Source organism: Pieris rapae, chromosome 3 (genome assembly GCF_905147795.1).
Source record: "Pieris rapae chromosome 3, ilPieRapa1.1, whole genome shotgun sequence".
Classification (NCBI taxonomy): domain Eukaryota; kingdom Metazoa; phylum Arthropoda; class Insecta; order Lepidoptera; family Pieridae; genus Pieris; species Pieris rapae.
In genome coordinates, this window is record NC_059511.1 from 272,744 (window position 1) to 285,219 (window position 12,476).

Sequence of the window (12,476 nt, forward strand, 5' to 3'; positions counted from 1 at the left end):
ACAATATATATTTCATATAATTAATTCATAGCGCGATGTGACGTGATTATTTTCTTATCGATGCAAATGTATAGTGAGTCAGCGAGGTAACTCAGTTTGCTCGGATTTTATTAGCTTTACTCAATTTTGTCGTCCACCGGCGTGTGCAAAATGCAATTTCTGTCCTATACTTGTACTTTAAGAGCCGCACGGCTCTTATGGGAATATTACATCTGGGTATTTTATTAACAGTACAAGTACAATTTAGTTATTTGCGTACTTTAATTATCTTCGTCACAAATCTCGTTATTCCAGGTAAAAAAACACTTTAAATATTCAGAAAATATCGCCATCGAGCCGGTACTTTGCAGAAAAATGTATTTCGCTAGAAATTTAATAACATTTTCATTTCGCGATGTTAATGACTCTCAAAGAACTCGGCATCGCCTCTCGTTCGACAAGAGTTTTTAGGTCGAGCTCTGAAATACATGATAGCTTTGAATAAAATGTATTTCGTATATTGCGGCTATTCATGGGCTGCACAATTATGGCATGCACGCTCTTTAATCCTTTACATTTATTTTTTTTATTTTATAATATTGGTCGATGTTTATTTCAAACTCTTATGGAACGCACGTTATTTTGATGATAGTCGAAAAATAAATTAATTATTCAGTGAATTTTTCATAATATGTTCAAAAATAATGTTTAATAATAATAGTTAGATTGAGCGTCATGACAAAGTATTGTTTGTCGTTTCGAGGCTACATTATGAGGGAACTCTGCCGGCCGCGCCCAGAGCCGAGTGTTAGACACTAATCAACTAAGTGCGCTAGACAGGTTGGCCGAAGGTTGACTAGCCTTAGCTTTATATCACGCTGTCGAACAAATTGCATTAGCCTCCTTGTTAGCCATCATAATTTGATAATATCGGTTAGGTCAAGTTTATTACATGCTCTAATAATATTTTCTTAATAAAATTAATACCATATTGTTGCTAAGAACATTAAAAAGTAGGTGCCACGAAGCATTTTTCATGCACCATATTTTTAAATATAATATATAAATATAATGTATACCTACATTCCTAGTCTCGTTATCATTTAAGATGTGTAAGTAGACTAATTTAATTTAATTAATTGGCATTCAATTTTCAACCGTGGTGGAAGGTAGTCCATAGCCGTGTTAAAAGTATTATTAGCCGTGTTATAGTGTTATTATTCAATTTTTAACAATAGTGTTAGCTTTTATAAGTCAAATTTGAAGTAATACAGAATACGTAAAATCAGTGAAGTGAATAATAGTGAATCTAATCAAGCTATGAAATGCCATGGCTGTAATAACGTATTAAATGTCGATCATTTTTTAAAGTGTAATAATTGCAAACGCAAGTTTTGTTATGAATGCCTTGATGTTGCTGCCGGGTCGACTAAGCAGCTCAGTGCTGAGCAATTGGCATCACTTAATTGTCCTCTGTGTCAGAATGTAACTCGGCGTAAAAACAATGACGATAATACTCCTGTCCGGCGGGGTCGCAATAACCAATCACCAAGCGCCTCCTCATATATAACGACGTGTAAAGAGCCGGAGTGTGATTTTGCTACGAAAACTTCTGCAGGCGCTGACTTTTCTAAGCAGCCGGTTACGTTGGACAGTATTAGCAAACTTATAGACTTGAAACTGTCCCCTGACTCATCGTTTATGCTAAATCTACGGTCCGCGCTTAGAAAGGACTTGAAGGACATGGTGACCGACGAGGTTAGCCGAGCTGTTGAGTTGGTAAAGGCTGACTTCACGACGACAACGGATTTTATCATCTTAGAACAAAATGATTTGAAGTCAAATATTGCAGACAAAGACAATCGAATCAGGGTACTCGAGACTGAACTTACGAAATCTCAAAACACGTTATCAAAACTCCAGAGTCGTTTATTTACAGTTGAAAAGATTTCACGTGACTTAAACCTCGAGATTCACGAGGTACCCGAAAGCAAGACTGAGAATCTGATGGAGTTATTCAAAAAACTCTGTGAGTGTTTAAATGTTGTGGTATCTGAGAGTGATGTTAAAGCATGTCGTCGTGTAGCTAAGATGGACTCAAACTCCAAAAGGCCGCGAAACATACTAGTTACCCTCTCAACGCAGCGTCAGCGTGATACACTCTTGTCTGCGTTGACTCGCTTCAATAAGTCCCACCCTGACACCAAACTATCTACTACCGATATTGGTATTGGCGGCTCGTCGTCGAGCAGGATATACTTGTCTGAACATTTGTCTCCTGAAGCTAAAGAGTTACACCGTGCGGCACGTAAATTTTCTACTGACAAGAACTACAGGTTTGTTTGGGTGCGATATGGCCAAATTTATGTTCGTAAGGATGAATCAAGCCCGGCCATTCTAATTAAAAGTCATGATTCCTTCACTAAATTGTCTTAATTGTTATTACTACTACTAATTTGTTTGTTTATCATTGCTTAGTAAGTTACTTGATCAATTTTTGTTTTTATATACTGAATCACACGTTATTTCCACAATGATTAATATATTTTATCAAAATGTAAACAGAATTCGTAGCAAGTTAACTCAATTTTCTTTAAATCTGTTAAATTCTAACTTCGATATTATATGCTTGACGGAAACGAACTTAAATATGAGTGTTTTCGATGGCGAAGTTGTTGACGCCCGTTACAATCTCTTCAGACGAGATCGTGCGGATTCCTCCTGTGCTAAAACCGAGGGAGGTGGAGTTTTACTCGCCGTCCATAAAAAATACCAGGTCATCCGTCAAGCATCGTGGGATAGTGATATGGAGGATGTCTGGGTTACTCTTATTCCTGAAGCACGTGACACTTCTCGCATAAATTTATGTGTTTGCTATTTGCCTCCTGATATTAGAATTAACAAGCTTGAACTCTTTTATAGCCATTGCCAAAATTTACTTCTTAATCGTTTCCCTTTGGATAATTTCTTATTAATTGGTGATTTTAACACACCTGATTACTCTGATTCGATTAATCCCTCTCTGTCAATTTCCCCTAACCCGAGTAAGAAGCTCCTTCTACTAAATGAATTAATGTCACTGTGTAATCTAAAACAGCATAACTTTATCACAAATGCAAACGCTCGCTTGTTGGATTTGGTGCTTTCTAATATAGATTGTATAAGTGTCAATGAAACACTTGCATTAAGTTTGTTAGATAAAAATCATCCCGCAATTTTGATTACTCTTTCTCCGATTCAGATTTCTAAAGGGCTTCAACGCGCTAACATTAAACGGCTTAATTTTGCTAAATGTAATTTTGAAAACATTAAATCTGAACTCCAGTCTGTGAACTGGTCCGAAATCTTATCGTCCCCTTGTATTGATGAGTGCACCGAAGCTTTTTATGAGCTTTTATTTGAAATAATATCAAGAAATACACCAAGTTGTTGTAGCAAATTCTCATCTTATCCAGTCTGGTACAGCAAATCCTTAATTAAATGTAATAAAGAAAAAAACTTATACCATAAACGGTTTAAGAGGTTTGGGAATCCCCGCGATTACGACGTTTTCTCTTTGCTGAGGGAGAGATGCAAATTTCTTACCAAGATTTGTTACGACAAGTATATCGCATCCATCGAGGACTCGTTGGCCAAGGACATAAAATCATTTTGGAGATTTGTGAATAATCGTAAAGGCCATATTTCAGTGCCTCACACCATGACACTTGAAAATACTTCTGAGACAGACGGTCAGGGGATATGTGACCTTTTTTCGCGATACTTTGGTTCAGTTTTTGACGATAAAACTAATAAAACTATATACACTGACCAATCTGGTGCTGTAAATAACACGTATTTTAATATATTATCTGGCTTTTCTATTACGGTAACAGATATCAAACGTAAAATAGATAGTTTGGATATTAACAAAGGGGCGGGTCCTGACCTTCTGCCTCCTATTTTCATAAAAAGTTGCGGAAAGGAGTTGTCCATTCCATTATGTGTTCTCTTTAATAAATCGTTAACTAGTGGTGTGTTTCCTAAGCGCTGGAAAACTGCCCACATAATACCTATTTATAAAAGTGGTGATAAGTCCAATTGTAAAAACTATAGACCGATAAGTATTTTATCTTGCGCTGCTAAATTATTTGAGTCAGTGATGTATACTCATCTGTTCAGCCATTTTAAGCCTGTTCTTTCAGACAAGCAACATGGTTTTGTTAGAAACAGGTCTACGGTCACTAACCTTCTGGAATACAAAAACTATCTCTGTCAAGTGTTTGCCACAGGTGGCCAAGTTGACTCTGTTTACACTGACTTCTCTAAGGCTTTTGACAAAGTAAATCACCATCTGCTCTGTCATAAGTTAGCGTCACATGGTATCCACGGCAGTTTATATAGATGGATCTGCTCATACCTAGACTCTAGAACTCAGTTGGTTGCGTTAAAGGGCTTCATCTCTGCACCTATCGCAGTTACATCGGGAGTACCTCAGGGTTCCCACTTAGGGCCATTATTCTTCGTAGTTTTTATTAATGACCTTATTCAACAACTGTCCTGCAATTGTCTCTTATATGCAGATGACTTAAAAATATTTACTTCTATTACTAATTTAGATGACTGCTTAACATTACAGCGTGATATCAATACCGTATCACTATGGTGCAAGACGAACTACATGTATTTAAATATAGACAAGTGTTTTGTCATATCGTTTACTAATAAACGAAACAAAATCGTATGGAACTACGTCATAGATGGTCAATTAGTTAACAGATCAGATGTTGCAAAAGACCTAGGTATCCTGTTCGATGACAAGCTTTCATTCCGTGCCCACTATAGTCACATCACGTCTAAAGCAAACCATCTACTGGGTTTTATTCTTAGATCCACAAAAGGTTTTAAAAATCCTCGTAGCACCTTGTACTTATACTTCAGCCTCGTAAGAAGTATATTAGAATACGGTAGTCCAATATGGTCGCCGAATTATAAGGTGCACATTGACGATATTGAACGAATTCAGAGGAAATTTCTCAGAATTTTATGTTATCGTATAAAACCTGGCCGGTCTAACTTAAATTATTGCGATAGACTCCTGAAATTTAAAGTTCAACCATTAGAATCCAGACGCATAGTCTTCGACTTAGTTTACCTTTACAAAATCACCCACTCCATTATAGACTCTCCCGAACTACTAGCTCACATTAGCCTTAACATTAGATTTAGTGCCCGTAGAGCTAACGAAGTCAATTTATTTTCCCTTCAAACTTATAAGAATAACATCTCTTTTTACAACCCTTTGACCAGGATGGCTCGTCAATATAACGAGATGGCAAAGAGCAACCACTTACTTGTGGACATATTCTGTCGCAACATCAATAAATTCATTAGTGTCGTTAAAGACATCCTCCATCGTAGGTTAAGTGCTGACCCTTGTGGTCCTGGTTAACGTTACGTTAAATTGGTGTCGAGGAACTTATTATTATTATTATTATTGTTTTTTTTTTTTACTATGTTACCTTTGTTAGTTATGAGCCTTTTATTGATGTAACATTAATTTTGCAGTGTGCACATGGTTTTACATTAGAATCCTGTTCATAACTATTAGTTTTAAGTTTATTTTTGTAAAGATTATAATGTGTTTTGTGCACCAAATAAATAAATAAATAAATAAATAAATTAAAAATAAAATGTTGCAGTTGGCATTGTTAGCTGTTTAATATTCTAAAGCGGCACCACTTCAAGCGTGATTATCCCTTGGTCTAGATAATCTTTGAAAGTATAATGAGCTTACTTAGTTGCTATCGAGAGGCAGAGAATATGTCTTTGTGGCGAATAATATCTTCTTAGCGTCTCGTATTAAATTCGCCACTGATTTGTGTTACTTTTGCAGCTACGCCATGAATTAGATCGTGTAATCAGTGAAAGAGATAGGTTATTAGCGGAGAGTTCGGAACTGGGCGCTGACAAAGCGACGAGGGAGTCGGAACGAGCCGCCCTCAGAGCTGAGCTCAGGGAGGCCAGGCAGAGAGAGCAGAGGTTACTTCTAGACATTGGCGACTTGGAAGACGAAAATATATCCCTACAGAAACAAGTTTCCGCTCTACGATCCTCGCAAGTAAGTTAACATGTTAAATTTAATTAATTATTCATTAGAAAAAGTATATAATATTCACATTAAACACTTTAGCCATTAACAAGCAGCAGTTTCACACTATTTTTGTGGTTTTATTATAATTTTAGGTCGAATTTGAAGGCTTAAAACATGAAGTTAGACAATTGCGTGAAGAAGCCGAGAACGCCCGTGCAGCGGCCGAAGAGATGGCTGCCCTCAGACGTATCGCAGAGAGGCAGCTGGCCGAAGCGCTGGAAGCGCTGCAGGCGGAGAGGGAAGCCAAGTTCGCCGCTAAGAAGGAACTCGACGCCCACCTGAGCAGAGAAGCAGCTTATAATATCACGAATCTGGCGTACAGTATACGAGGTAGAATTTGTTTATGATTACCACGAATTTTAGGCCCAATATCCGTGTGGAACTGTGTATTTGAGGTGAAGCTAATCGGCAGGTATGCCGGAAGACGGCGGCGACGAGGAGGGCGAAGCTGGCGGGTCCGGCGGCGCAGAGCTGGCCGTGGACCATCACGCCGACCTCTTCTCGGAGGTGCACCTGCACGAAATATCGAGACTCGAGAAGCAGCTGGAGCAAGCCCACAACGAGAACGTAAGACTCCCGAGCGCCAATCGAGCTTACGAAGAAAGCGAGTTAGTACTGATTAATCGAACGCCCTCTACGTTTTCAGGGTCAACTCTCTTCTTCCCTACGCACCGCGCAGACGACGGCGGAGACCGAGAGCGCCGCCGCGACGGCCTTGAGGACCGGCCTCGTGCGACTCGCCTCGAGGCTCAGCGCCCTGCGCCACTTGCACGGCGAGTGCGGCCCACTCGTGAGTATTTCGCAGAGATTTTCTTATCTCATCGTTTATCAACATCGTTATCAACATCTAACTCGCATCTCAGGACGAAGAGAAGAGCGAGGGCGGCGTGAGCGCTCGGGCGGCAAAATGGCTGACGTGGTGGCGCGTGTCGGGCGGCGAGGTGGGAGCTCTCAGCGACTCGTTGGCCGAGCTGATGGCCGCGCAGATCGCGGCGGACGCCACGCCGGCCGCTCTGCAGCGCCAGGCGTTGGCGCAGCTCAGCGATCGCGTGGCCGAGGCCGAACTGCGCTGCTCCGCGCTGCAGGTCGAGGCGGAGCTGATGCGCACCATCGCGGGAGGAGCGGGCCGCGCGCTCGCGTCGGCGGCGCCTGCGCTCACGTCGGCGGCCGAGACGCTGGCGCAGCTCTACCACCACGTGTGCGCCGTCAACGGCACCCAGCCCGAGAGGCTGCTGTTGGAGCACGCGCACCAGACGGACGGCCCCAACGCCGAAGGCCGGGGCGTCGACGAGGAGGCGCTGGCTCTGGCGGCCGGGGAACTGGAGGGGCTCCGGGCCGCCGGCAGCGTGGCCAGATACGCCGACACGCTGCTGGATCAGCTCACGCATCTCCGGGCGTCGCTGGACACGGCGCTCGACTCCAGGCTTAGGCATCAACCCGGTGAGTTCTTCGCTTAATGATATCCCGATTGACCTAGCACGTCTCTTTCTTGCTTCACTCGTGCTCCATTGAGGCGTCGATCATTTAGCTTTATTCCTTTCTGCAGACCCGACACCTTGCCTTTTCTCTCTGAAAACCAAAAGTAACGATACCATAAAACGAAACGAGGACTGGATATACGCCGAGTTAGGATTTCCGGAGACCGGACAGAAATTTAACAATCTCGTGTCGAACCTGAATTTCCATGAAACGAAACAGAGACGTAGCGACAATGTATGCGAGGGAAAATCTGTGAAAGAGATCACGCATCACTTCGAGAGAATATCTCAATATAAAAGCTGTGTCCAAACGGAGAGTCTATCGAGAGAGAACGTGCCGTACGAATGTCGAAACTCACCGTTTGTGTTTGCTAGAAAGTGTGAGGTGAGGTGCGACGTAAACCTCCACGCCGTGTGGAGACGCGCCTCGGCCCACGGCAGGGGCTCGCCCTCGAAGCGAGCCGCTCTTCAGCGCAGGGGCCAGAGGCGTAGCTATTCTCTGAGAGAGTCCCTGCGCTCCGGCTTTGTCGCCTGCGTTCCTTTGTTGCAATACGTTATTTGAACTATACGTGAGACCCTTTCCCTTCTGTAGAATTCCAGTGTCGTGATCAAACGTAGTCAATGTAACGGTTAGCTCAGTAAAAGTAGTTCCCTGACTAGCTTTAGAAGTAAATAGTTGTAGTCGAGGTGAATTTGAGTAAACGTTACCTCGATACCGTAGCAGGTATTAAACTGTAGAATTTTGGGAAGCTCGATGGACCAAATCCACCTTTCACTACTCTAATGAGATCGCTTTGATTTCTATTTCGTAAAGAAAAACTGTGGAACATCCTATTATGTTCTTTTAAAGTAACGAAAATTAATTTTCCATGTGAATTACAGTGATGGAAGCCGAAGAGCGCGGGGCGGAATTAGCAGAGCTCCAAGAGCAAGTGATCAAACTGAAGTCACTGTTGTCCACGAAGCGCGAGCAGATCGCGACCCTGCGAACCGTTCTCAAATCCAACAAAAACACGGCGGAAGTGGCCCTCGCCAACCTCAAGTCCAAGTACGAGACGGAGAAGACCATCGTCACGGAGACCATGCTCAAGCTGAGAAACGAGCTGAGGCTGCTCAAGGAGGACGCGGCAACTTTCTCAAGTCAGTAAAGCGCGTCTCATCGTTCGTCTTCATCGGTTTTGAGACGTTTATACAATTCATTATTCAATTATCCAGGTTTACGCGCCATGTTCGCTGCGCGTTGCGAAGAGTACGTGACCCAAGTGGACGAGCTGACGCAGGCCCTCACCAGCGCCGAGGAGGAGAAGAAGACCCTCAACCAGCTCCTGCGCCTCGCCGTCCAGCAGAAGCTCTCCCTCACGCAGAGGCTGGAGGAGCTCGAGGTACGCCGTGCCCCGGAGGGGAGACCCGCGACGCGGTCGTGACGATATCGCTACAACGGTGCACTTTCGCAGGTGGACCGCGAGATGCGCACGCGCCGAGTGCCCAAGGCGGGAGGGACGGCCCGCGCGCGCCCTCGGGACTTCTAGCGCATCCTTCGCGCGCTCAAGGCGGCCGCTGCGGCCCTTCGCCAGCTGCTGCAGCACAGCCCGGCGCCCTGAGCCTGCCCCCGACGAGACCCTCGGGGACCCATTCCTCCGGAAGCCTTTCGGTCGTTGTGTCACCACTTTGCGTGTTAATCCGGGACCGACGCGACCGACCGGAGGCCGACGATCTCTCGCTCGATGCGCGAATTTATTTAGGACATTACGACACTTTTTTACTATAGCTCTAGAGGATAAATTATTTGTACGTTTTATAATACCTAGTTAGCCTTAGGAGCGAGCGCGGAGGGCGCGGTCGCGGTGACGTCGCGCCGAACGCCTCCCGGAACCGTCAAACTGTGCGGGCGTGACGTCACCGGCGAGTGAGACTCGCGAACGCGCCCTCGCCCGGTCGCCGCGACTCGCGCTCCGCCCCGGAGAGACTCCGGCTCGTCGCTCGCGCGTCCCCATATCCCCGCCCAATATTTTCATATCGAATTTCCCTAAATATATTTTGCCCGCAGATCGTATCGAACGCTCGACGGCTATTTTCGTATCGCGTTCGATGTATTTTTTATCGAATCTTTATTCGCCGTTATCCCGCGCCCTTCGCGAATTCTCTATTTACCGACCGTGCGAAGTTATTTTTATTATATTAATATACATATTTATAAGAGTCGTATGTGTAAATATAGTACCTCTGATCGTTAACGAGTCTTTGGAACGTCCAGAACGCGAACCGGACAAGTCCGGTGTCCCTCCATTGTGCGCAAAGAGACCGTGAATTCTGTTGTGCGTTCGTCGTTGCGTTGTTGAGTTGTGGCCCTCCGCCGTCTATTCTCGTCCATCTCGTTCTAGTTGTATTGGTAGTGTTTCCGTCGTTTCGTCGATGGCCGCGCCGCCGCGGAGTCCTCTCGGGGGCTCGGCGGCGGCGCGGCGCAGTCTCTGCCGTCCCGTGGCCTCGGCCACTCGCGTCCAATCTTGTCCACAGCCGGTCGACCCTCACCTCGTCCCTGGCGGCTCTCCCTCGGCCCGACGCAGGGCGAGTGTCGCTCAAAACTTTGCTCACGAGGGTCGGCCGGCGTCGTATTGATAAGGCAAAATTTACAAAATATTTATTAAAAGTTACGATTTTATTATTGTTTACGTTATTGGATGTGATCGGTGCAGCTTTTCGTGTTAGAATACGTGTGGCATTCGGTGGTAGTGTTTCTCTCCTAGTGTCCGTTCGTAGCTAGTTGAACCGTAGTTGTCTTTATCCGTTTAGGCTTAGAGGTAGTCGTCGCAGTAACCTTCGAGTACTCGGTAGATGACGTTTGTGAGATGTCGTAGCGAACGTTCTGCGAAGTCTCTCGCGTAGTGTAATTGATTAGCGCGGCTCGACGCGCGAGGACCATGTCTTGCATTTATGGTTTTTAGATCGTATTATTCACTAGCTTACATAACTGTAGATCATTTTCTTCGCGTACTTAACGATGAACTTTACCATTTATAGAATTAGTATTTTCTCTAGTATTATTTTCGTAGCCCAACAGCAGACGTCGCGAACGTATCGTCCGTGTCTAGTCAGCACTGTTCGGTTCGTTGCGATCGAAATGAATTGAACCATTTTTGATTTTGTAGGTTGTTTGTTATTCACGTCCACTTTACACTTTGTTCGTGTTATACATTAGTATTAGCTATATATAAGTTTTTTGACATGCATAATATTTACCCTTTATTTATTGTTAACCTGTTTAGGGACCTTTGACTGCATGTCTGCCGGACATGCTGATACGCAAAATGAAGTCATCTCGCTCGGTGTCCGCCCGTAGCGGTGGTGCTTTTGGAGCGGCAAACCAAATATTATTTTCCTTATACAATTTATATACTTTAGTTATTTACTCGTTTTGCGTAGGCGTAAATATATGATTTTTATCTCATAGAAAGGAATATTACTTCTTTATTTATATTAAAGTATATGAAATGCCTGCTACTTATTGTATCGTGACATGATTTTCGTAATCGACAACTCGCATGAATGTTCCCTCGCTGCATCGTCGCTTCTTTTTGTCAATTACTATACTTTGTCTCGAGATGCACAGTTTGATGGTTCACTGTAAAGTTTAATTCGTTTGATCGTAAAGATGGCCGATTAATATTTTGGAAACGTCAGATCTTCTACTCGCGTGGTGAAACCTTGTCGATGTGTTATAGCATATTCTGATAGAAACAGATGAACCAGCACCGGGAACATATCATGAAAGAGTAAATTAATTTTGAAAGGAATGCTCGTCGCGTTGTCGCTTGACTGATGTAAGATCATGTATCAAATAAATTATTATATTTACAATTTTGTTTTGTTTTTATTTAAATTCTTTTCCGAATATAAAACCTAAAATTCTTTTTTAATTCAATTATAAATAAATGGCGATTGTTTCATAGTATGAAGCACCAAGATTATTTCAGAGTTAAAATTATATCGTTTATTCGGCATATTTTTTTTAATGGGTCACAAGTGTTAACAAAGTGATAACTGCCGCCCGTGGATGTCAGCAACACTGTGTGATGACTTTTCCGGCGATTTGTGCTGTATGGAATTGAAGTGACCCAGACAGAAATATCGCCCGGCCTTGGTGAAAACGCCATACTTCCATAGCTTTCCCCCCCTCCCCCTTACGACTGCAAAATTGTTTTCCAATAGTCACAAGTCAAAAATCATTAATGTATATAGGTAACAAACACAACGTATATATTAAATGCTTCTTATTTTACATTTACTGCCACTTCTCAAATCAAATGGGTAGAACTAGTAATAAACTCTTCGTCACTTGTTTGTTTTACACAATGTTTGTAAGGAGCTGCTACCGTTACACTATGTTCCACATGACATCTTAAGAAATAAATAAATCTCTATCACCTCTATCAGCTGCAGGCATGGTGAAATAGGAGCAAGCACTTACATTTTCGTGGGAACAACAAGCAAACACATGTGATGTGATGACTTCACAAGTAGCACCCGTTCACGAGTGTGAAGCATGGCCAGCCATCGACCCCCTCGCAATAATGGTGATACGACGAAGGGTCTTCCTTAGTTTAAATTCGATTCCAGTCCGAGACACTTATTGGGTCTCGATTTCGGATAAAGACCTGTATGCGTCTGCGTCGCATCGAATTAACGTATTGAACCGAATGCGAATTTCGGGCCAAGCGAGTTACACAAAAAGACATTAAGTAAATATGTAAAATGAAATCCTTTGTTCGATCCTCGACCATTTACTCGTCTAGCAAAATATACGAGCTCATCATTTAGTGTTAAAAGGTTTTTAAATATTGTAGAAATACAAAAAAAAAACATAAGTCTATTTAGACATTATTCATAAG

The 12,476-nt window shown here is 43.2% G+C and overlaps 1 protein-coding gene across 2 annotated transcripts in view; it reads left to right on the plus strand.

Annotated features, from left to right (window-relative positions):
• LOC111002604 (protein bicaudal D) overlaps nt 1-11,445 on the plus strand; it is a 14,198-nt gene extending 2,753 nt beyond the window's left edge. For both annotated transcript variants that reach the window (XM_022272758.2, XM_022272759.2), the window contains 8 exons: nt 5,855-6,079; nt 6,205-6,442; nt 6,525-6,679; nt 6,759-6,902; nt 6,976-7,552; nt 8,473-8,730; nt 8,806-8,972; nt 9,045-11,445. In XM_022272758.2, coding sequence (XP_022128450.2) covers nt 5,855-6,079; nt 6,205-6,442; nt 6,525-6,679; nt 6,759-6,902; nt 6,976-7,552; nt 8,473-8,730; nt 8,806-8,972; nt 9,045-9,119 — 1,839 coding nt within the window. In that variant the 3' untranslated portion in view covers nt 9,120-11,445. The remainder of the gene's footprint in view (nt 1-5,854; nt 6,080-6,204; nt 6,443-6,524; nt 6,680-6,758; nt 6,903-6,975; nt 7,553-8,472; nt 8,731-8,805; nt 8,973-9,044) is intronic.
• Nucleotides 11,446-12,476: the final 1,031 nt, after the last annotated feature.